Source organism: Colossoma macropomum, unplaced genomic scaffold (genome assembly GCF_904425465.1).
Source record: "Colossoma macropomum unplaced genomic scaffold, Colossoma_macropomum, whole genome shotgun sequence".
Lineage (NCBI taxonomy): Eukaryota > Metazoa > Chordata > Actinopteri > Characiformes > Serrasalmidae > Colossoma > Colossoma macropomum.
In genome coordinates, this window is record NW_023494786.1 from 5,398,422 (window position 1) to 5,423,556 (window position 25,135).

The 25,135-nt window shown below is 40.4% G+C and overlaps 1 protein-coding gene across 1 annotated transcript; it reads left to right on the forward strand.

The window, feature by feature from the left end:
• The first annotated feature begins 2,964 nt into the window (after positions 1 to 2,964).
• On the forward strand, positions 2,965 to 24,728 carry irs1 (insulin receptor substrate 1). The gene is made up of 2 exons (XM_036558524.1): positions 2,965 to 6,982; positions 22,146 to 24,728. The coding sequence occupies exons 1-2, from the start codon at positions 3,688 to 3,690 to the stop codon at positions 22,148 to 22,150; spliced, it is 3,300 nt and encodes a 1,099-aa protein (XP_036414417.1). The 5' UTR covers positions 2,965 to 3,687; the 3' UTR covers positions 22,151 to 24,728.
• The last annotated feature ends 407 nt before the right edge of the window (positions 24,729 to 25,135 follow it).

Genomic DNA, 25,135 nt, shown 5'->3' on the forward strand with positions numbered 1-25,135 from the left:
AGCCTTTATTACCTTCATCTTCATTCATTAGTACATGAGTTAGTAATTTAGTCTTGTGGTTGTTAATATATGACTTATTCATTTGTTACTGATTAATGACTCATTACTTTCTGATTAGTTATTCATTAGTAAATGCCTTAATTATTGCCAGTTCATGTACCCTTATTATAAAGTGTTACCAATATCTTAAATATTGCCAATCTATCCTGCTTTTCTATCCATACAAGCACTGACACATCTACAAAAACTTATTTTCAGTTTGCTCCCACTTTAAACAGCGCCGAGACCATCATTTCCCTTACTTCTATATAAATATTCTCCCCTAGTCAGCTCTCTATTATTTCCCCATATTGTTTTAACACAGTTTGTTCAGTCTCAATATTATAGCATCAGTTGGTGCAAAAACAATTGACAAAACCATTAGTTTAGATAAAACAAAGGTTTTGATAAGTTTCACTCTTGAATCATAACAAATATTCCAGTGAGTCCACTTCTCACACTCTTTCATTTTTTCTCCCAACTCTTTTTAACTGAACATTCATCACTGATATAAATACCAAGAACCTTTATTTCGTCTTTGACATCGATATTCATCACGTCCCTTTCATTTCGACCTCCAATCCAAAATGTTTATAAACTCTTTCTTATTCACTCTGATTTTTTAACACTTTTATATCATCTACATATGCAGCTACAACACATCTTTTCAAATCGTTATTAACCTTTAATCCAGTCAGCATCAGCAACAGAACACTGAACATATATGAACATTAAAAGTGCAGCACAACCATATGTAAACAAATCATATTAGAGGAACCATATTTAATAAAGCAAATAACGTTTATATAAGAATCTTAAAAACTTTATTTTGTTTTATTACTGTTATTGAACTTTACTACTTGTCTCTAAAGCACTTTGAGCTGCTACCAGTATGAACTGTTGTACAAAGAAAGTTATTATTTTTATTATTATTATTATTATTATTATTATTATTAATAAAGAGAACAAAAGCCTGGATCATGATGGATAGCTGAGCAGACTTGAATCTGTACTTTCAAATATATTTGTGAGGGGGTTAGTGGGCATGCATTCTAACAGCACATGCTTAAAAGGGAATTCCACCAATATTTCAAAATTTCTGAATAATTCGGTCCTTGTGATGTAAACAGTGTCATTCAGAGTAATTTGATGTGAAATGATTCATTTGCTGAGAAAGACTCTGATTTCTTTACAGTGGTGGTGATAGGTACCAGGGGTCACAATGTCTACAATACAAACATAGCAATTTTATTTACTCTTCAAAACCACCAGTGAACCTACATGTGAAGGTAGTGAATGGTAAAACAGCCATAAATCTGAAAATAGTGAGTTTTCTTTGGGGACTATTTTGCCTTGTAATGCCCTGCATGCACCCCTCCGCCATGAATGGAGTAAAATTAATAGATTAAAATGGATTTTAAGCCAAAACATTATCACACAACTGTTATGAAACAATATGTCAGACATCAGCCAGCATATATCTAACCATAACTTTCTGTAGGGAAGATTTCACCATTCACCTCTTCACATGTCTGGTTCCTATCACCAACACTATCACGATAATTCAGTTTCTCTAGAACGGAACATTTCACATCAAACCACTCTGCAAGGCTTTGTTTAAATTTCAATCATTTAATTATGTAGAAATGTGTAAAAATCGGTGGAGTTCCCCTTTAAATACGCGCACAAGACTGTAGGCGGCAGCGTTGGTCACAAAACTGAGGGTGTCAAAGTGATCCCACCCAGACCCCTCAATTCTGAATGAAGGACTGTGCTCAAGCAAACAAAATTAAAATTACCCTAAACAAAGCCACCATCTACTTATGACTTTATTACCGTATTACTTTTAATTTTAAAAGAGAAAAGAAACGCACAGGCTAAAAATCCCACCCAGCACAAGCTCGCTCTCTGTGCGCCTGTCTACTTTCCCATTTCGCTGAGAGATCATAGTGGCTCAGTGTATCGTCTGGTCTGTGATTTGTGAGGTGAGCGAGGTGAATCCGTCGCTTCTTGGAATTGGACTAGCAGTAATCTCTTCCCTTGATTACCTAAGAGAGAAGTGTAATCACTCTAGGAGAGGCACTGCACTTCTTGGCCACACCTCCAGAACCGAAACCGCTAAGACCTCCAGCCGTGCGATTACAAATAACACCCGCTGTTTTTCTATGTGAGAGACGAATGTTTTTTGCATGCATTTTTTTTTACTAAAGGGGGCTACAGAATCCACTGAACATTTATTTTTCTGTTGTATATTTTCTTACTCTTTTTGGGCTGATGTCTCTCTAGACTGGAAAAGAAAGACTGGTTAAAAAATTCCCCTTAAAAGCTTACTTTTTGATGATCATTAATTTAACCCTGACGAGCGCTGTATATACATCATTTGAAAAATGCCACACATATGACCTTTGTCCACACGGATCCATGTCATTGCACATCTACATATGTTAATTTACTGCCTGCAGCAAAACAAGAAATTTTGTAAATTGTGTTAAAGCTCTTCAGTTTTATTGAAATCCCAACTGGTACTGTTTTTTTTTTATTTGTTTTTTTTTTCTTCTTCTTTTCTTTTTTCGTTTGTTGTTATTTTACAAAGAAATTCGGTTTTATATGCTATATTGAGCTTTAATGTGTATTACTGCAATTCTGCTATTGTATGAATGGTTATAAGTAATTATTTATTATAAAAATAAATAAATAAAAGCCGCTTTTTTCTACGCTTATTTATTTATTAATTTTACTACGCCTACGGCTACGGCAAACTTCGAAAGTTTTTTTGTTTTTCTCTCCTTTGGACGTCCAGGATGATTGACGTGGCTTCTGTCCAATGAAAACGCGCAGAGGCCTTGCTCCGCGCTCGAATGGGTGGGTCTTTGGTTTGTAGTGTAACAGGCTAGGCTGCAGCTCCCCTTTGAACTGGCCACGCATCGAAACGTCACGTGTTCCGCAGCCTCCTCTGTGGAGCTGGACTCGGCTCGGGGAGATTGCTAACGCCTCCCCATACAAACACACACACGCGCGCTGTGTAGGGACCTCGGGTTTTGGTGTGTGTTGATTTGCTGAACGAAGTAAGGGAACTAACTTGAACTGTAACTGGGCTGAGACTTTTTGGTACAATTTGGACGCGTCGAACTCATGGAAGCCTTACTTTTAACGTTAATTCCGTTCCTCCGGTTTGCACTTTAGGATTTGCAGTGAGTGAATCGTACGTTGCTCGCTAGGCTAAATGGGGTCGTACGCTGACTGTGCTTGTTTTGATAGCGCATTTGGGACTCCGGACTGAAAAGGGGAGTTTTTTTCTTTTTCTCCACACCAGCTACCTTTCGGTACTGTTCAGTACTTAGCTTAGACATGTTAGAAAGTTATGTAATGGATTATTTAAAGTTATTTTGGATGAAAAATGCACCATGCTGCGAAAAACAGACCTGTAACATTACTAAGGTATCTATTGACTCCAACTGGTCTTGTTTTGGTATGGGCTGCTAGCTAGCTAGCTAATTGAAGAGCTTGCTTTAGCAAAAAATAACTAATAAAATAAAATAGCTGACGAGCGCAAGTACATTTTCTCAATGGAAAGAGTGTTATTTTTGTTAAACTAGTTCTTCTTTTTCGTTTTGGATAAAGTATTCGTGCTAAACCTTTATTTTTACAATGGCAAGTCCTTCTTCTGCGGAGCAGGGATGTTTTTCGGACGTGAGAAAGGTGGGTTATTTAAGGAAACCCAAAAGCATGCACAAAAGGTTTTTTGTCCTGCGGGCTGCGAGCGCTGCTGGACCTTCCAGGCTGGAGTACTACGAGAACGAGAAAAAATGGAGACACAAGTCTGGGGCTCCTAAAAGGTCAATTCCACTCGAGAGCTGCTTCAACATAAACAAAAGAGCGGATTCCAAAAACAAATACCTCGTCGCCCTTTACACCAAGGACGAGTACTTTGCAATTGCTGCAGACAACGAGCTGGAGCAGGACACATGGTATCAAGCCCTGGTAGACCTTCATAACAGAGGTAAGGTCCATGAAAACGCCGGGAGCAATGGAATTGGGGAGGACAATTATGGCGAAACTACACCGGGTCCTGCCTTCAAAGAGGTGTGGCAAGTTATACTGAAACCAAAGGGACTTGGGCAGACGAAAAACTTAACTGGGGTTTACAGGCTGTGTCTGACCAATAAGACTTTAGGCTTTGTGAAACTGAATTCTGATGCAGCAGCAGTAGTGTTGCAGTTAATGAATATTCGAAGATGTGGGCACTCTGAAAATTTCTTCTTCATAGAAGTTGGGAGGTCTGCAGTGACCGGGCCAGGTGAATTCTGGATGCAGGTGGATGATTCTGTTGTGGCTCAAAACATGCACGAAACAATTTTAGAAGCCATGAAAGCTATGAGTGAAGAGTTTCGACCCCGTAGCAAAAGCCAGTCCTCCTCCAACTGCTCCAACCCCATTTCAGTGCCAGTTAGGACAAGGCATCATCACAACAACCCTCCCCCAAGCCAGGTTGGGTTGGGAAGGCGCTCTAGGGCTGAAAGTGTGACAGCCACATCTCCTGCAGGCATGGGCAAACATAGCCATTCGTTCAGAGTGAGAGCATCCAGTGATGGGGAGGGAACCATGTCAAGGCCTGCATCTGTAGACGGGAGCCCTGGAAGCCCTAGCACTGTGCGACCTCAGTCTCAAAGGCACAGAGGAGGGTCCAGGCTGCATCCTCCGTTGAACCATAGCAGGTCCATCCCCATGCCCTCATCACGATGCTCCCCGTCAGCCATCAGCCCAGTCAGCCTCTCCTCCAGCAGCACCAGTGGACATGGATCTACGTCCGACTGCCTCTTCCCTCGACGCTCCAGTGCCTCAATCTCAGGTTCACCTAGTGATGGGGGCTTCATCTCCTCTGACGAATATGGATCTAGTCCATGTGATTTCCGGAGCTCTTTTCGCAGTGTAACCCCCGACTCACTTGGACATACACCTCCAGCCAAAGAGGAGGAGCTGAATAACTACATTTGCATGGCCAAACACGGCTCACTAACTAGTACCGGGAGCCAGTCACAGAGTCAGTCCAGAGGTACGCCATCTCGCCTGGATGAGCCAGAGTTGGAAAAATGTTTCAGGAAAAGAACTCATTCTTCTGGCACATCTCCCCCTACCTTGTGCCACCAGAAAACACCTTCGCAGTCACCTGCTGCTTCATTGGATGAATACACGGTCATGACACCAGCATTTTCTAATAGTCGATCAGCATCATCATCTTCATCTACGTATAGAAACTTGTTCATGCCCACCCGCTTGTATCCAGAAGAAGGTTTGGAAATGCCACCAGCAGAGGGCAGCAATAGGTCGAGTCACAAGGATGACGGCTACATGCCAATGTCGCCAGGTGTAGCTCCCTCTGTGGTAACAGGAAGGAGTGGTGATTACATGCCTATGAGCCCAAAAAGTGTCTCAGCCCCGCAACAGATTATCAACCCACGACAGCACTCAAGAGTAGACTCCAATGGCTACATGATGATGTCACCAAGTGGTAGCTGCTCACCAGATGTTTCGACAAACTATGGCAAGATTTGGACCAATGGCGTCAACCCGAAGCTTTCAGTTGAGAGCACAGAGGGGAAAGTATCATCATGTGGAGACTATATAAACATGTCTCCCGCTAGCTGCTCAACCACCGGAACTCCACCAGACTGCTACTTCAACCCTGTAGATGAGCCATCCAGGCCTGCATATGCGTACTTCTCCCTGCCCCGCTCTTTCAAACACGCCAACAGGAAGCAGGACCAGAGTCCTTTACGGATGTCACTGGGCACTAGTCGCCTGGTTTGCGCAGACTCATCCTCATCCTCAGCTAGCAGTGACAGCCTAGGTGGTCAGTGCAGCTCTCATCCACCTGCTGTCAGGCCCAAAAGATCAGAAGTCAGCTCTAGAGTGGCACGACCAACAAGGCTATCACTGGATGCTAACAAAGCCAGTACTCTTCCTCGAATGCGGGAAAGCCCATTCCCACCTGAGCCCAAAAGCCCTGGAGAGTATGTCAACATTGAGTTTAATGACAAGGCATTTTCAGCAAGCTTGGCTTCCCTGTTTTCACCTGTATTTACTGGCAATGGAGCTGATGTCCTGTCAGAACCGCCATCCTCCGACTACATGAACATGCAGCTGGGTTCACAAAGTTTGCTCTCAGATTCTCGAATACCGATGGCCTCTTCCTCTTCTGACTACGCAATCATTACTCCATCAGAGACCTCTGCCTCCTCCCACCTTCTGCCTTGTGAAAGCATTTGTGAACATGACTACATCAGCATGCAGTTAGGTGCCTCTTGTACAGCCTATCCTAATTCCCAAATGATGCTCATGAATGCGTCCTTACCAGACCCTGAAGCCCCTCCTTGCCCCGATTCACCCAATGATGACATTGCAACGCTGCGTGGTGGCCCAGGTAGGCCTGTTCTTATTGGTCCTCTGACGGGTCTCAGTGCATTCACCCGGGTGAATTCTACTCCTGTGCGAGACCAGGGTGCCAAAGTGATCCGGGCCGACCCTCAAGGCAGGAGACGGCATAGCTCTGAGACGTTCTCCTCCACGCCGACCAGAGGAGCTGTAGGCTCAGCAGCGGGCTTTCAATCGGAAGACGTCAAGCGCCACAGCTCTGCCTCCTTTGAGAATGTTTGGCTGAAGCCTGTTGAGGCTGCTGCTGCTTCTTCTCCAGCTGCCAGCACATCCATTGGACGGAGAGAAACACCGACAGCTGCCAGCTTGGCCCATCAGAACCAGAATGGGCTAAACTACATTGATCTGGATCTGGCGCGAAACCGAGAGCAGCCTGTTCCGGACTGGAGCTTGTTCCAGGCCCGGCAGGCGGAGCTGGAAGCAACAGGAGGGGCAGAGGAACTCAGCGCCTATGCTAGTATAAGCTTTCAAAAAGCTGATGAGACCAGAGGAAACCTCACTCATAGAGAAGGTAAGCTTCAGCTAGTGTCTGTTTGCTGTGTATGACTGTAGATGTCTTGTAATATCTTTTAAAATATTTTGTTTTTCATATGCACACATTTTGTGAGAGCATATGAAACCATTGTTGGGTAGTGAGTAAGTCAGCAGAGTGATGGGTAGTGAGTAAGTCAGCAGATCTTCTCACAGAATTCACTGAAGAACATGCATGTTATGTTATTGTTTATAAGTCAGCCCCAAGTCATGTGTGAAGTTTGAGCTTTCAGTGGAAAATCCCTGTTCTAAAGCTCCAGCAGAGAGCTGAGGGTAGGGTAGGGTAGGGTGGGGAAGGGGTTATTTTATGCAGCCCTCAGTCCCCTCACCCTGACACTACAGGCTGATAAATGAACATATATGTGAATGGGGTACAGTAGGGCTGGCGTGCCTACACTTGTTCATACCACAGCAAAGAATACAAGCACATTTAAGCACTTCTGAGTCACCAAGCAGCTCAAGTACAACTTGTTATTCTTTGTGCAGGACTTTTGCTCTTGAAAGGCATAGAGTGAGCGGTTTAGTTACTGAATGACTCAACCGTGAATGCTGACTTGGTTGTGTTTATACAGCAGTTGATTAATATCTGTGTTTTTTATGAATGAGTTGAGATGAGAGAGCGCTGTTGAAGTCAAGACCCTCATGTGTGATCTCTTCCTGGAAGTATTCTCACTAAGTAGCTGCACATCGCTTAATGTGTCATCAGCACTTTCATATACTAATTTCTCTCTTTGGATCTGTTTATGTAAGTTTGAATTGTCAGGGTTAGGGGTTTTCTACAGTGCACCATAGCCATGAATTTTAGCTCTTAATTTTAACACTGGTCCCAGAAAACCAGGGCACTAGGCAGTATAGTGTTTTCCTTTCTCTTATACATTTGTTTAATCTAGCAAAGAGCTAGATACTTACCCTGTTAGTCAAAGCAGATGTGCTGAACAGGGCTAATCCTTGGAAAAAGTCCAGTGCTGCTAATGTACAGTGAAGTCCTGCTTGTCCATTTATTAGGATGTGAAAAGTCTGAACTGATACTCTGTCATCATTCTTGCTGGTGGCTTTGATGTGTGTGTATATTTATATCAGTTCAGACTTTCCACATAGTACTGTTACCTTAGTGATACAAGTGGAATTATTAATAAAATTAGATACTAGATACTTACCCTCTTAGTCAAAGCTGATGATGAGATGATTTACAATATATTTCTTCCTGCTTCTTTAGCTGGAACCAAACAGTCAATGATTTATCACCTGCTTACTGGACCCAAACATTTGTCGTAACCATAACAAGAGAAATGGCAACACTTCTCAGATTAAGGGACCACTTCACTGACCTGGAAATGACCTTGCTGTTTACACAGAAAAGATTAACTTGATTAAATAGAAGTAATAGGCCAAAGGCAGAGTGAGTTATATTTAGCATGTTATTAATTAGTAATAGCTGTAATACAGGATATTTTTCCAGGTTTTTATTATTGCCTTGTATGTACACTAATCTGGAAGCATGTTCTTTGTTCATTGGAAGCACACTGTAGTTCAGATGCAGGCATGGCCCTGGCAGCTCCTGTTTTAGCTAGAGGAACCAGTAATCAAGAAGTCTTCTCTAATGTGTGTATTCATGTGTGCATACATTGACTTGTGTATTGGCATTGAACTTTAAGGAAAATGGGGGCACAAGGGCTTCAGTGTTGTGTAACCTAATTTTGTGCGTGTGTGTGTGTGTGTGTGTGTGTGCACGTGTGCGTGCGCGTGTGCGTGCACGCCTCTGAAGACCTCCCTCCCCTCATGAGGCTGTGAAGTGAAGAGCTGAGAGGTGTTTGTTACATGGATGCAGTGAACATTATGTGCTCCTCATACAGCTGACCTCTAACTAGCTTGTTATCTTTCCCTCATGTGTGCAAAGGCCTAGATGAGGTGAAAGAGTTTATTGGTGGGTGGGGTCAGAGTGTGACGAGACAAAACCCTCTCCATTTCAAGTGAAGAAGTTACAATATCAAGCATCATTTTTCCCTTCTCTCTCACATAGATACTCATATATGCCTCATATTTGTAAATGGCTTTCTTTGCATTATATTACATCCTGCAATGCAGTAACCATCAAATGCATAAAAATTAATTTTGAAAAGTCCTACAAAAATGTCCTAAAGGCAGCACCATGTCTTGTTCTAAGTGGTATAAGCAGTTGCTTTATGCCCTCAAGCTGTCAGGTGCCCCGCATATGTTGTTTTGTTTTTTGTTTGTTTTTCTCAATTTTTCTCATTGACGTTCGTGCCAACCATAATACAGCGTGTCTCAAAAAAATTGACATCATTTGAGATGTGAATATCTGAGTAACTATGTCCTAGGCAAACGAAATTAAATAGGCTTCATGTTGAACAATACAAGATTTATCAAAATTCGAACAAGAAATTCAGAGGGATGTAGATTTTATAACCGATTTCACAAAGCTTCACAAATGTAATATCTTCCGATACTGGTGGTCATCCAGATCCCTTTGCCCTGCACAGACAGCCTTCCTCTTTGAATTTTTTGTGCCATGTCCAAATCTGCTTTCCAGTTGGTGCATTTTTATTGAATTTTCCCAAAAATGCACGCTGCACACTCTTGTTTGACTGTGTTTGAGCATATTCTAACATACAAAATGCCTTTTCATTTCTAGTGAACGCCATTCTTCATCCTGAAAAAAAACATTAAAAATTAAACTTGAATAGTTTTTACACCTTTTCTTAAAATTTGATATCATTTGAGGGAGAATTGGCTATGTTATTAGACTACGAAATGATGTCATTTTTTTGGGACACCCTGTAGTAACAGAAAAATAATGTATGACAGCATCTCTAATGACTTTTTTACACAAATGTCAATAAAGCAGAAGTGATACACATGTTCCTTAAACGTAAATTGTTTTGTTCAATTAGATATTTTGACCATTTTGTTCTTTTCGCATCTGTGTGGAGTTGTAGTTCTATTGTGTTTACCTAAGCATTCATTAAACTTTTTTCCTGATTGCATTCAATAGTTTATTTATTTTTCATTTATTTTTATAAAATGACATGAATAGGAGCCCAAGATCAATAAACAGCCCTGCATGAAGGCATAGCTCTTATTAAATCCACTTTGCAAAATGATGAATTTCGTGACTGTCTGAAAGTTAAAATAACACTCATTATTGAGTAATACTCCTATTGAAACAAAAGCTTAGCCCAGCATTAACCTATAGACATGTGTAGGTGGTTTATTTTTAGCGTCTCTTTGCTCTGTGAGTACGGGTAATTGGATAATTAGGCTAATTCAGTTGTTTGTATACATCAATTCAGTATGCTTAAAGACTAGGCAGCAATAGTAGTTCTGTGTTGTGTTGACACACTAATCACACTATCTGTTGAAGTTTATTACTTTCTCTGTATGTGAGTGAGAATATTTTAAGTCTTTATCTGCAACAGGCTGTGCTTCCAGTTTCGTTGGCTGCCTTTGTATGTGTGTGTGTGTATGTGTGTGTATGTGTGTGTGTGTGTGTGTGTGTGTGTGTGTGTGTGTGTGTGTGTGTTCAGTTTAATTGCTGCAGGATGCAGTCCCCTGTGTTCAGTGTCATTGGCTGTGTTTGGCGCCTGGCCCGTGCATGGCATGCTCCCGTGTGGCCGGTTGCCTGCGCCGCCGGTCTCCATGGTTACCCTGTCGCCGCGGCGCTTTCTTCTCATGTCACAGTGGATTAAGGGGCCACGGTCTGAGGCGCCGGGAGCGACAGAGATCCGTACTCCGATTGGTTGGCTGTGGGGTGGGGCGGGGTGAGAGAGTTCTTTGGTGGGCCGTGTCAGTGTGAGACGACGGCTGGCCCTGCCCACTTTAGCCCACCGTGCTGGGGTCTCATTGTTGAGCGCGCTCCTCCTGTTTTCTCCTGTTTTTCTTTTCTTCTTCTCGCCATCTCCCTTTTAAGTCATGTGAAAGGAGTCAGAGTATTGAATAAGTGGACTGAAGTGAACTTTGTCTTAGCTAGAAATATAACAAGGTGAACGGTTTCATTGGTTTGAGACTTACAGGGGTTTGTTATAAGGGTGTAAAAATACATTGATCTGCATAAATTTTCAGATGAAAAGCTGAATTTTGTTTTTGTTTTTGTTTTGTTTTTTTTTCCCCCTTAATGGAATTCTTGGGCCATTTTCAAATGTAGATATCCAGAAAAATGGTTAAATCTGAGATTGCAGTGAATTGTTTCCTAGTACTATTTTGGTACTAGAGGCAAATTGTGGTGATTTGGTTCTTTTTATGTTTCCACAAGTGTGGGGTGCGCTTGAGTATATGTGTGCAGTAGGGCTGGATGATAACACGATAACGATAAGTATCGCGATATAACTTTTCCTCGATAGAGCGATAAGACATGTTCGATAAATGTTCGATATAATACACCATTCTCACACTTCCACGTTTTAGCGAAAGCCCTGGTGGCGCTTTCTACTGCAGGGAAAGCAACACTACTCTGCTGTCGCCAGGAGAGGGCGCACTTCCGAATCGTTCAACTTGATTAGAGAGGGAGGGGCCACGAGTAAAAAAAGGGTCGCCAAATACTTTAGCAACGGCTGAAACGGAGTTATACAGTCCCTGTCTGAGTGGATGTTATCGGCGATCTATTCTCCTGTGACCGAGTGTGAGTGACGAGGTCAGTGGTGTAACTGTACTGTCCTACGGCGAACTCACCTCTTTACTAACATCCTAACAACTTTAGCGGTGTTAAATCACGTCTGCAGCGCCGTGTTACAGCGCCAAACCGTCATATTTTAGTATTAGTGCATTCTCGAGCAACGAAAGTGAAAGAAAGAAGTGGATTCATGTTCGAAAGTAAACTGAGGAAGCTGTGAGGCATTGGAGAGTGGGAGAGCGCTATCTTTCCAGGCTAGCTGTTTTTAGCTGTTGGCTAACTTGAAGCAGCGCTTCGGCGCAACACAGTGAATTGATGATACGGTAGATCAAACAAGACGCAAAATCACCGCTTTCAGTTTAAACATACCTAAAAGGAGGACTCTGTGACTGGTGCGAGAGATTCACACTGCAGATAATGCTTTTACACAGTGAACGTCAGATACTGCGGTTCACCCCTTAAACTACTACGATAGCATAGAGAAACCCAGTCGTCGCTAGCTGGTGTCTGAATACTCTGATATGCTCTGACATGGATGTGGTAGGAGTGACAGCAGTGACCTACCGAACCGAGCTGACGATGTTGAGAAACTAAAGAGTTTAGCACTGTTGTTGGCCACTTGTTTAGCATTTGTAACGAGGTAGCCGAGCGCTCGTCACCAGACAGCTAAAATAATCTGTTTTCTTTCTTAAATCATGACTATTACAAAAATTGCAGCTGTGCTTTTCCAGCTGATAAAAACAGCTCAGAAACTTTGTCCCACTCTTCCATGACAGATTTGTGAAATGTTCCACTGTTTGCCGAGTGTTTGTCATGATCGGACCATAAGTGATAGTTTAAAACCAAAATCAACCACCCAGGAGCATAATCAGCCATCAAACATGAAAGAAATCATGATTTGACATTTATCGCGATATGTATCGATATCGAACGATATGAATTTTGTTTATCGTGATAATGTTTTTGGCCATATTGCCCAGCTCTAGTGTGCAGGTATATGAGATGGTGTGCATATTTGATTTCTCAGCATTAGGACTGAAGGCAAGTACCTCTGTTGAGTTCTTTCATGGTCTGGAATGTGTGTGAATCGAGAAGGCCAGGCATGTAACAGGTCTTTGTGCCTGTTTTACAGCAGCTTGTTAAAGCACAGGGAGTGACTGGTCAAATCTGTGCTCAGTTTGTACACAAACTTTACACTGTTGTGGGCTGTACTTTGCGAGTAGTTTTCTAAAATGGTCACGTTGTTGGGCTTGAGAGGACTTTGATATACTTCAGCAGAGATGGAGTAATAAAAGGGGTCTAATTAAGCATAACTACAAAGTACAGCAATTGTACGTTGCATCAAAGTCTTTAGATTAAAAGTAATTCAGTAATGGCTCCTCCTTTCTTCCCCTTCTTTATCACTTCAGATAGTTATGACTTCACCCAGGGGCTCATGCAGATTTGACCCACATTTCACTTTGGTAAGTTTTAAAGGCCCTGTATCATGGAAAAACTTTATTTTATTTATTTTTTTAATAATGAAGTTTGTCATTTGCTATAAGAACCAATACACTGACATGCTGTATGTCTGCCTATTCAGCCTACAGCAGTTTAGCGCCATGTGCATTAAAAAAAGCCTGTTTAATTGTAAATGATGGAGAGGTCAGAAAATTGACATGTAAAAGTGAATTACTTATATACATTGGGGTATGTGTGTGTGGTGTGTATGTGTGTGTGTATATCATTCTATTTTTCTCTGTATGTGTGTGTATATGTGTATATATATATATATATATATATATATATATATATATACACACAAGACATACAAAAATGCAAGATATGTGCACTGTAAAGTGGTTACAAGATCAACGTGAAAGAACACAAGCATTTCAGGAGTATTTGTTTAACAGAATGTTCTGGCACTATCAAGACATAACAGAAAGAAATTTAAGCGACAGTTGTTACAATACCACCACATGTGGTAGATCATGAAGGAGAGGTGGATGAGAGGCAGTAGAATATTTTGCAGTGTTGCTGAGTCAATTGGTGCACAGGTATGTGTCAATGCTCACTGAGAAAGGAACAGTGTGACAGGATAGAGTTATGAAAAGAGGAATGGAACATTTCTATCAATAGAGTTAGACAGCTGTTGTCTTCTGCCCTTGAAGGCAAATGATGTGGCCCCACTAACTAAAGATTGCTTTGGGAGGTTTTTTGTGAGTATATTGAGTGTTTCTGTGCAGATGTATTTGCTTTTGATCTCTGGGCACTTGGGTGTTTGTTTGATCTCTGTGCATTCGTTTGATTTGTGTGTGTCTGTGTGTGTGTGTGTGTCTAAAGAGCATGTTGTGTGTGTCTGTGTGTGTGAGAGAGAGAGAGAGAGAGCGCAGCACTGTGTTTCCACTCCGCCCTGCTCCGCTGGTCTGGATGAGTTCCTCACGGCCCACTTGGATCTCTCATCACTGTGTCCTCGTTTCACCCCTCTCTCTCTCTCTCTCTCTCTCTCTCTCTCTCTCTCTCTCTCTCTCTCTCTCTCTCTCTCTCTCTCCTCTCTCTCCCTCCCTCTCCCACTCTCTCTCTTTATTGCTCACTTTGTTTCTCTTGCTGACTTTCTCTCTCTCTCTCTCTCTCTCTCTCTCTCTCTCTCTCTCTCTCTCTCTCTCTCTCTCTCTCTCTTACTCACTCTCTCATGGAGAAGTTCCAGATGAAGCCACAGTAAACTAGCTTGGTGCTTTGCGAATGCCTTGTTTGCGTTTGTGTGTGTTTTCTTTTTAAACTGTAAATAGTATTCTAGACAGCCGCTTGCATCGATTTAAAATTTGTGTGACGGCAAGAAGCAATGAAAGAAGACGCCACAATGCTGTGTGTGTGCGTGTGTGCGCATGTGTGCCTTCATCACTGAGGTCACAGCAGCGGCAGTGGAAACTTTCTTTCGAGTGTGTCCGCTCAGGCATGTCTGCACCGTTTCTCTCTCTCCGTTTTCTCCCAGTAATTTGCAGCAGCGTGGCGCGTTGCGTTCCAGCACTTTGTCCTTTTGCGTTCTGTGTTAAAACATATATACACCTGTGAGAGCTTCATTGTGATCTTTCATGTCACTTTATGAAATCTGTCCAGCATGTGGCACAGCTTGGGCTAGAGCATCAGCAAGCATTATTGAGTTTTTACTATGGCTGAATGATACAAGGAGGAAGAGGTGACATTGCAATATTTGTGCAATAATATGCAATATTTAATATTGTAATCATGCATTTCCCTGGATAAACCGTCACCAAATTAAGTTGAGTATCACTCAAGCAATGCATTTAGAAGAGGATTTAAGAGAGAAATTATTGTGCAGTTAGGGCTGCACAATATGGAGAAAGTACCATATTGCAATTATATTGCTACATATTGCTGTTGCAGTATAACATTCTGTATTTAAAACACATTAGTGAACCTTTTATATTTCATTTAAGCCATAAAAAGTGACAAAAAGAGGGAGTGTGTTATCATAAATAATGAATGAGATGATTATAAATAGATGATAATTTATGTTGTGTTAGTTAGCTGTTTGCTGTAAAGATAGACATAAAACTGTCACAATGTCAGGTTCAGCTTATCTTTTTCAGTGCTTGCCAGATTAACCTGAATGTCAATGTGTTCCAGCCATTCTGTAAAGCATTTTGCATGCCATCTTATTTGCCCAACTGTATTCTGTTTTCTGAGTTTCTGGTTATCTCCAGTTTCAGTTTAGTTGTTCTGTTACAGCTACTGACCAAAAGGTTTGCTTAGGGTTTTGGAATTTGATATAGACCTGCTGTTACTTTCTTCTTCAGACTGGTACAAAAGGGCTGCAGGTCAAATATTCTAGAAGTTATCTAATGTATCAATTTTCTAATTTCATATATACTAAAGGAAAAACTTTCTAATAGTTAGCTGCAGTTTAAAGCAAATTTTTGCTAAGCAGCCAGTGCTGATAAGAATGCACTATTATCACAAACGGAACGCTTCTCCACCAATCAGGTTTTGCAATCGGAACAAATTGTTGTATAAGATTAAAAACTGACCAGCATTATTTATGACTAAAACTTTATGTTGGAATATGTGAATGCTTTGATTCGTCAAAAAAACAAAAGGACGTGTTGATTGGTTAGGATGCTCAGAACACAGGTTAATTTGCATGTTGTAAATATCTGTGTCACAATAGGTATTAAGGGAACAATATATTTTGTAGCCCTATTGTTGTGTTATTGTTTTTTGTCCACATGTACTGTGTACTGTATAAGAGGAGTGGCAGGGAGTGTCAAGTATACCAGCAGGCAGCAGAGTTTAGTCCTTTGAGGATGAGAGGAGCAAAGAGGGTTTTGTGTGTGTGGTGTGTGTGTGTGTCTCAACTTGCTGAAGTAGGCAAAACATCTGGTTGTGTGTGTGTATGTGTGTGTGTTTGGGGGGGTGGGGTAGAGGGAAGTTTTTCCTTTGCTAAAGGGAATGGTATTTGGCACACGTTGTCTCTCCCACATCACACACATACACTGCCTTCCCTGATACAGAGGCTTTGTTTTACACAAGCCCCCAGAAATGAACCTTCCTATTGTCAGCCTGATACAAATCCTTTTTTTGTGTGTTTTTTTTTATTAATTGAATTTGTTCTATTGGATCTGACCTGTTTGCCAGTTTTGTTAATGAAGCATCTATGGTTAATGTAAGTGTAACAGTAGACATTTTTCATTTTGACACTTTTTGGATCTTAGGTCAGGATCTGGTGAATTTTTCAGTGTGTTGCATTAATCTCTTGAGAGGTAATTATATACTACACGGATACACATATACAAATTTTATTTTGACACAAAGATTGCAAAATACCATGTCCCTGTGCAAAACAGTGTGATCTACACTCATAGATCAGTGGGAAAATGGACAGAATGCAACTAGCTTTCTTAGCTGTCTGCCAAGCAGTGCTGTGTTTCCTGAAAGTGTCACTGAGCAACCACCATGGTAACTGTGGAGAGTTGTGTGTGAGAGAGTGTTCGAAATGACAGGGACCATCATTTAACTATGGTAGTTGTTCAATGACGCTTTCAGGAAATGTACCCCGATCAGTCGACAGCTAGTTAAACAAGCACGTTCTTACACAGGATGTGTTTATTATGGTTTCAGATATTTTACTTTAAGTACATGCAGCTTGTGACCACAAACACAACTTACATGCATTTGTGCATTTTCTGTAGTTTAAGGCTGCTCTCAGTCAAAACTATTTTAAAAATAAGAAAATACAGAATTAATTTGATTTTGTTTTTACACGTTTGTCAGATACCCAAAGTAAGTTATATGAGTACTGAGATGAGTTCATATATACATATTCGATTAGCTACGTTTCTGTACATCTATAGTTGGTATGAAAGAACGCATTTGTGGGTGGAGCATGGATGGGTCAGTTCCTCATTAATACATTGTGTAATGTTTCTTGGAAACCTTGAGCCTTCATGCGCAAGCGGTGTTAAACTGAGTGTGAGAATGTAAAGCTCTCAGTATGAGGTGGTTGGGGTGGAAAGCAGCTACTGTAATCGTGACTTTTTGAGGTATTTGTGCATCTACTAAATGTGCATGTTTGTGTGTGAAGTAATGTCAAGTGGGAGATTGTTGACGAGCCTGTTTTACTTCAGAAATCTGTCCAGGATTCAAGTAATACAGTGTGTCTGTGCGTGTAGGTGTGTGTATGCATCTTTAAACTTTCCTAAGTGCCAAATGTTCCCTCTCTGTGAATATGACCTGTGTGTTGACGTCAGTAGGAGCACACACTGCGGTCACACATCTGTAACACTATCCCCCGCAGAGTGAGTGTGTATGTGTGATCAAGCTAAAAATGTCTTCGTACTCGCAGGTCCTGGTGTTGGTGTGTGTGTGTGTGTGTGTGTGTATGTGTGTGTGTGAGAGAGAGAGAGAGAGAAATACATAGAAACATGCGTGCCTAACTGAATGACATTAGTTCATTGAGCTGGTGGAAGATGAGTACCACTCCTCTCTCACGCCCTTATATGGAGTTACTCACTCTAATGAGCCTGTACCCACTACTGGACAGGAACTATTACTCCTGTGTGCATGTGCATGTGCATATGCACATGGAGGTATTTGTAGCTACTTCCCTGTGGTATTGGTCAGACCAATATAGCACTCTTATAACATATATAATATGTTGTTATTAAGCCTGATCTGCATGTATAGCCTGTGCAAGTGGGCATCAAGCATTACTACTTTATCGTCATTAACTGATATGAAAACATTCTACTAATCCTGTCACGCTTGCTCTAATCAACTTGGTTTTTAAAATATATTTGATTAAAATGTACTTTCTCAGTTAATAAGCACTGATTAGTTGGCAGGTTTGCATGATGATAATGCATAAAATCTCCTTTTTTTTTGCCTTTTTGTCCTGACTGCTTGATTAATTGTCAAATAATCAATATGTTGCATAAAGTTACAAAAATGATCTTTCTTTCATATTTTTATTAAAACAAGGAAGGAGTGCTATATCTGTCTGACCAGTGCCAGCGAGAAGTGATCCATTTTTCTAAAGAGACACTTCCCAGAATTCCGTACATCTGCTTTAGCACCTCCCACTTTGTGAGAATTTGGAGGCGGGGCAGTCTTTTGAGTGGCGTTTCCCTTTCTTTTCCCGCACGCCATGTTTGAACAGCCTGGCGGCTTTTAATTTCACCCTCTGCAATTTCCTCCAGCTCGCTGGTTTTCTAAGTAAAGAGGAGCGCGCCTCTAAAAATGGTGGGTCCTATAAAAGCGCATGCCGCATAGATGTAAGGAGGACTTTCATGTTTTTCAGCCCTGTGCTATGAGCTCTCTGCCTCCTTACACTGCTGTATTTATAGATGAGGTTTCACTCAAACCGCTGCTGCTTTGGCTCTGTGCTGAGGCCTATGCTTGTTCTTTTCTCCCTTCAGCTCCACAGTGGGGCCCAGTCTGTGCCTACTTGCACTGAGCTGGGGCTTACTTGAAGTTCAGCTCCATGCTGGGGCTCACTGCTTACCCGCCTCACTCCTCACCCGTTTTCTAATCTGTTACCTGCTCCAGTGTCACTTTTTACCCAGAACTACAAAGATTAAACTACATTTAATTTATTTATATACTTTTAGTTCTTCTTTGTGCTCTGTGTATCGAATGGGATGTTCATATGAATGTTAAATGTCATTAAACCTTGTTTTTGAGAATAAGGCCAAAATTTTTCTTATACACACATGCAGACATACAAATCTTTCACTAGTGACATACTCGCACTGTTACTGATTGGGTGATTTCACTTAAGCTGATACTTTTCAGCCAGTTTTACTGTATTTTTTAGCATTCCAACAGTTGTTCATTCAAAGTGTTTTAATACAACTTGTAATACAGTAGAGTGGGGGGGTGTGAAACAGAAGAAGTGAGCGAGAAAACTGTTTAGCTAGCTGAACATGACTTTCTTGTGAAAGTTTTTTTTGTCCAAAATATGTAATATTGACACAGTATTAAAGTTTTTGAATCCGAAACTAATAAAACCTAAAATCTGTTTTTTGCCAGGGGATTTGGAACTCAAATTTTTACCACAGTATATTCTTCTAACAATAACGATATGAAAACAATAAAACAATAATGATGGAAATAATGAAAAATGTGTCGTCATTGTTTTCTGTTATTTCATGAAATCCCTTCTAAGTTACTAATTATTAATTTAGAAGGGATTTGATGAAATAACAGAAAACAATGACAATACATTTTTCATTATTTCCATCATTAAAAATTTTATTTATATTGTTATTCTAGTAGCTTCTTCATATTTCATGTTTCCGCTGGTGTTTCTATCTTTAACTACATAGTGCAGTTGTTGCTCACTATTTTTGAGCTTATGATAATGTCACACTGGTATAACTTTTATATCAGTGTGCCATGTCACATGTGCTATCGAGTCAAAAGTCACAGTGGCCTATTTGTGCAGACTAGTTTCTATTCAAATGGGCCATCGCGACTTTTGACTCAAACTGAAAGAACACATCACATATAGTCCCATTGATAACTCTGGTTTCATGTTGAGGCCCATGTCTGTTCAGGGCCACAGTGAGGCTCCCTGAAGCAAGCATGTGTGGCTTCTTTTTATTCTTCTGCCCCAAGATGAGGCTGTTGGAGTGTAGCTCCATGGTGGGGCCCACTGCAGCTGTACTTGGACGAGAATAAACAAATATGTGCCTTCTCCTTTTAAGCCCTAATGATGCCTAATGATACCTCCGCCTTGGGCCCCACATCCTCCTACAGCCCTCGCTCTGCTATGAGTGCGACTGATTGTCACCACTGCTCTGTGGTTTTGCTCTCTCAGGTCATTTAGTGAAGTTTGTGATTCATTTTCAACATTTGCAGCTTTTGCAGGGTCTTGCATATCAAGCTCAAAAAACTGAAATTTAATGGAGTAGAATTGGGTCTTGTGTTGCTGTCCAACTCAGGGGACACTCAGTGCTTCAGTGGCTCTTGAGACTGGCTCACATCCAGATTTTAGCAGATTTAGGTGAATAAATGGCAGGCTTGTATTTCAAGTAAGGCTAATATCATTGAGTCTTGGCAGTAGGACAGTGCTATAGGGAAGTTTAAAAAACATGTATGAATACTAGTGATGCATCAAAATGAAAATCCTTGGTCAAAACCAAAATTCAAGACAAACTGGGGGAAAAACCAAAACCAGAAACAAACAAAAGCTTAAAAACTTATTACACTTTTGCACTTTTGCTTTTTCATTTGTAGTTTTTTTTTTGTTTTTTGTTTTTTTTCATTCATTAGAATGATTGTGGCTACAGATGGCATTGATATGCTAGTAAAGACTTTATTTTCTGCTTCTGTTGTTTTGCTGTATTATGCATTTCAAGCAGTTATGTTTTCAAATGGTGAAAAACTTGTAGTGGAGACGTTTTGGGTCGGTTCTACCCCACTCAGCATGAACACTGATTACAAATTTCTTGTGTAATATCCTTAGAAACCCTGAAATAGTTCCACAACTGGTCAACATGGTCACTGTCTATCTGCTGCCACTTAAACCGTTTGAATACATCTATGATGACCGGCACAAGAAAGTGGAGAAACAAAAAGTGTTCTCAATCACTTTCTCATTCAGTCTTCATTACCATTAACATGTTTTGTAAAGTCTCAGATTTTGCTACTTCATTGTAGTCCTATTTGAAGTGGTTTTCAAAATGTTGCCATTTTTGATTACTTTTGGCCAGAAAAAAAATGATGGCTAAAATTTCATAGCATCCCTAGTGATTTTCACTATGGGAAAGGTGACGTGTATCCAGTATTGGTAATTATTTTATCAATTTCTTAATTGATTAAAGGCTAAAGCTTTTGCACCTCGAAGCTCACACTCTCTCACAGTCACTTTCTCATTGACTTTTGCACTCTGAACACACCTGACGTGCATTCCAAAGAAAGCAGTCCGAAAAAATGTCCACTGAATACATAGTGTGCTAGCCAGCCTTGAGCAGCCATGGAAAGACATGCATAAATACACAAACAATCTGTCACTATTACTGGGGGCTTCTGCTTACCTGCATGCCAAGCTAAGACAGGGTGAGACTGAAGTGAGTATTTGGCGAAGCATTCAGACCAAATATTCTCTGTTTTTCATTTGTCATTATAAATAACGGCTGAGACTTGCCGTGTGTATTTCGGCTTTTCTCCGAATGTCCTTCTTCTAATGGTTGAATCACAGTCAGGGAACACTGTTACGTCATAAAAACACCAAGAGATTTCTATGTGTGCATGTGTGTTTTGTCTGTCTAAGTTGTTGTCCGTCTGAGTGGATTAACAGTTCAGAAAGCCATGAGAGGGAACAGCTCTTTGGGCTAGGACAGCAGACAGGTTTACGAATGGAGGATGAGGGGTTTGTTGACTTGAATGCAGCCAATGATGTCATCAACCTTGAGCTTCTCTCTGTGTCTGTTTTTGAGTGTGTTCTGGGACACGCCAAACACTCATGTAGCTCATCTGTTGGCTTGTTCAGCTTTACCTCATGGGATGGGAGGAGAGAGAAGAAACAGTAAAACAGTAAAGGGGGAATGCAGAAGTTTTATCTGTTTTTTTTTGGCAAGTATTCTCATGTAGAGAATTTAAAAATGCATCAGTCTGAAGGTAGTGATTCATGTGCATCAAATTTGGGCTGGTAGACTTGATTATAATTGATTCTAATAATATTTAATGAAGTATGCATGCATTTTTTGGCCAAAGTAAAATCCTCAGGTTATTTTCAATGGAAAAATATAATTGGTATATTACTTTTATTGACTATATTACTATGTTGACTACTGTATAAATAATTCCTCCTGTCAGATTTGAAGAATTCTGCTGAAATAGTCAACCCAAAACGGGGTGAAATTTGAGATTTCTTGATTTATTGACTTATTTTCTAAAGAATCATAAGCAAATTGAATTGTTGATGTAGTCCCCTAGTAAACTAGTATTCTGTTTTTGTATGCATCTCTGGATGTTTCATCTAACTTTTGTCTTTTTTTTTCTCCTCCACCAGAATGAGAAGCAGGAAGCCACATCTCTCTATCTTTCACATTTGTTCTCTTTCTTCTTGCCATTAACTGGACCCGCACGTTACACCAACCTCATCAACTCGCACCATGCAATAACCCGGAACCTCAGTTACAAGTTGTCTACAAACTGGACCTCTCTACACATACTTTGACCTCACACAACGCTGGACTTCACACACTGCAGTTCTCACAACAATCCAGAGCCCTCAGGACCTGGGAGTCGCATGAATAAACACCTCAGAGTGGAGGGACTGATCTAGGATCTGTTTTCACTATTAATCCTTGTTGCACAATGAATTGCATTTAAATTCAACTTACATTCTGTTGCGACAGATTTGTGTCTGTACTTCCGACTTTCATTTCCTTTGATGTCAAGATTGACAAAAATTCTGAGCAAAAGTCTGAAAGTATGAAGCGTAGAGGATGCTTTTTCATTACACAAAAGAAGACTGTACACACAGCACAAAAAAATTAAATCATATTTCTTCTTTTCCTTACCAGTACAGTCATGTATTTGTTATCGCCGGCGATAACTGAGACTTCTTAGGTTTAATATCTTAACTAATACAGTTGTGCACGTGACCAGGTGATCCTAGATTAGCACTTTCACTGAAAGAGACACTTTACACGTATGACCCCATGGCTTCACCGTGCAGACCTCATCCATCAGCAGGAGTTCTTATGCATCACTATTCAACATGACAACTGTGTGGACGGACTGCTACAAAACAGCAGGTTTCTGTAAGGTAAAACAATGGTACAAGATGATATTATGCTACCAGCGGTGCTGCCATACAGATGGCTATGATAGTATTTAATAATCAAACTGTATTTATGTTGCTGGTTGTAGTCAGAAAACATACATCAATGCTTCGGTACAGGGACGCTGTTTGAGTTTGTGTATTACAGTGTAATGCTTCTGCCGTTGTTTTGTTATTTGTTGTTGATGGTACCCATTCGGTCTGTGTTGATGCAATATATCCCAAATGCTACTGCACTTGAGCATATACACCAGTTCCTGACTTCAGAGGATAACTCACACGCACACATACACACACACATACACATTCTGTGTTGAAGCACTGTGAATGAACGACCTCACGCTGCCAAACACATGCATACACACACTGTGATCCCTGCCCCTTGTACATCTTCCATTTCATAATGGCTTGCTTATTTTATTTCAGAATTATCATAAATCTCACTCTTCATGGTGTACATATCTTGGTCTCCAGACTACTCAGCGGAGCCATTCTTTGGGTACTGAATCGTGTTAACATATCTCGATACTAGATACTGTTTCGTAGCTTACATATATTCAGTATAGATTTTTATGTAGCCATGTTTTGGCTGCCTTTTTGTGTCCCCTACAAGCATTGCAGTGAACAAAAGGCCTTACCTGATCAGAACAGAGTCATATAATTGCTAATAATATTAGCAAAAGAGGCAAACCATAATGGAATGCTTTACCAAAAAATGCAAATTGAATAAATGTAAGTTAGTGGTTAGCAGTAGCATGTAGCCAACTGAGCACTACCAGCTTTTGTTAGCAAGATGCAAATTATAGTTTGACCCAGTCAAACTCATTAAAGAAACAGTCCTGTCAAAGACGTTAGCAATAAATGAAAATGAACGCGCAAACAGCATTGTGCTGATTCATGGCGCTTAGCCTCCATTCACTGTTAGCTACGTTAGCATGTTTGGTGAAGCTCTTTCTTAGAGACTTGTGAAAGAACAAACGGTACTGTTAAAGTTCTGTGAAGCATGAGGAGTCAGTGAAGTGTTCAGCACAATTTTTTCTTGATACTAAATGGGTACATGAGTTTGACTGTAATTATTGGTCCAGCAGTCTTCAGCAATGCTTCAGTTTATTTATTTATGGCACAACATTGCTAACAAAACCAATATATGTCTGTTTTACAGGTGGCAATACCAGTCTATGATTTACAGTACATTGCTGTTAAACCTTGGAAGCCAGTAAAATTTGTTTGCAACTTTTATTTCTTTTTAGGTCTTATTTTAAATAATAAATTGATTTCATTTTATTTTATTTTTGCATAAAATATCTTTTCCTGTGGCATAATCGTTGGGTTCATGTCAACAGGAATGAAGAGAAAAATACAGAAAAAATGTCTCAAAGTGTAACATTTGCTGCTGATGGGGGAAAACATTGATGAACAATCTGTAAATTATTGAATATAGATATGCCATTCATGATTCATTTTTGCGTTAAGAACTATTTAACATTTCATGGTTTATGTTTTATGCATTTTTTTTGGCCTTGAGACTTCAGATACAGTTGACAGATATTTGAAACTGTCTTTTGTTCTTAAGCTTCTGTTTATTGATGCAAAGTAATTGCTTATATTAGTATGTATAATCCATTAATTTGGGTAAAGGGTTTGGTGTGTTTTAATTATCAAGACTAGGATGTCATTTACCTAACAAAAACCCTTTTCCCAGGGCAGGTGTAGCCTGATATGGGAACTTTGTACATTTGTGTTTTTTCCTACAACACAATAGGCTACAGCAGTGGTGTTCTGTAACCTGAGAGCCTGCTGCCAAAGTGTTTTAATAAATGGTGTCTCTTTAGAACCAGACTGAATGATCAGATTGCTCTGTCAAGCTGTAAATGGCCAAACAACTTGTCTTCCACTGTATATATTGTATTGTACAAAAAAATTAATAATAGACAGATTTAATGAATGGACCGTCTTAAAAGGGTGCATGGTGAAATGATCATTCAAAAGGATCAGATAATTGTATGATTGTTCTGAAGGAATGTATGTATGAACAAACATGAACAGTATACCAATGTAATTAAGCAACACAAATGGATTGTATGCATACGTAACTGAATGAATGAATGTGTTCTTAAAATAAGAAAGCACCAGCAATGAGGTGAGGGCTGTATATACCCTTCCTCTACCCCCTTTTATTTAGGAGAATGGTATTTTTTCTGCAGTCTTGTTCT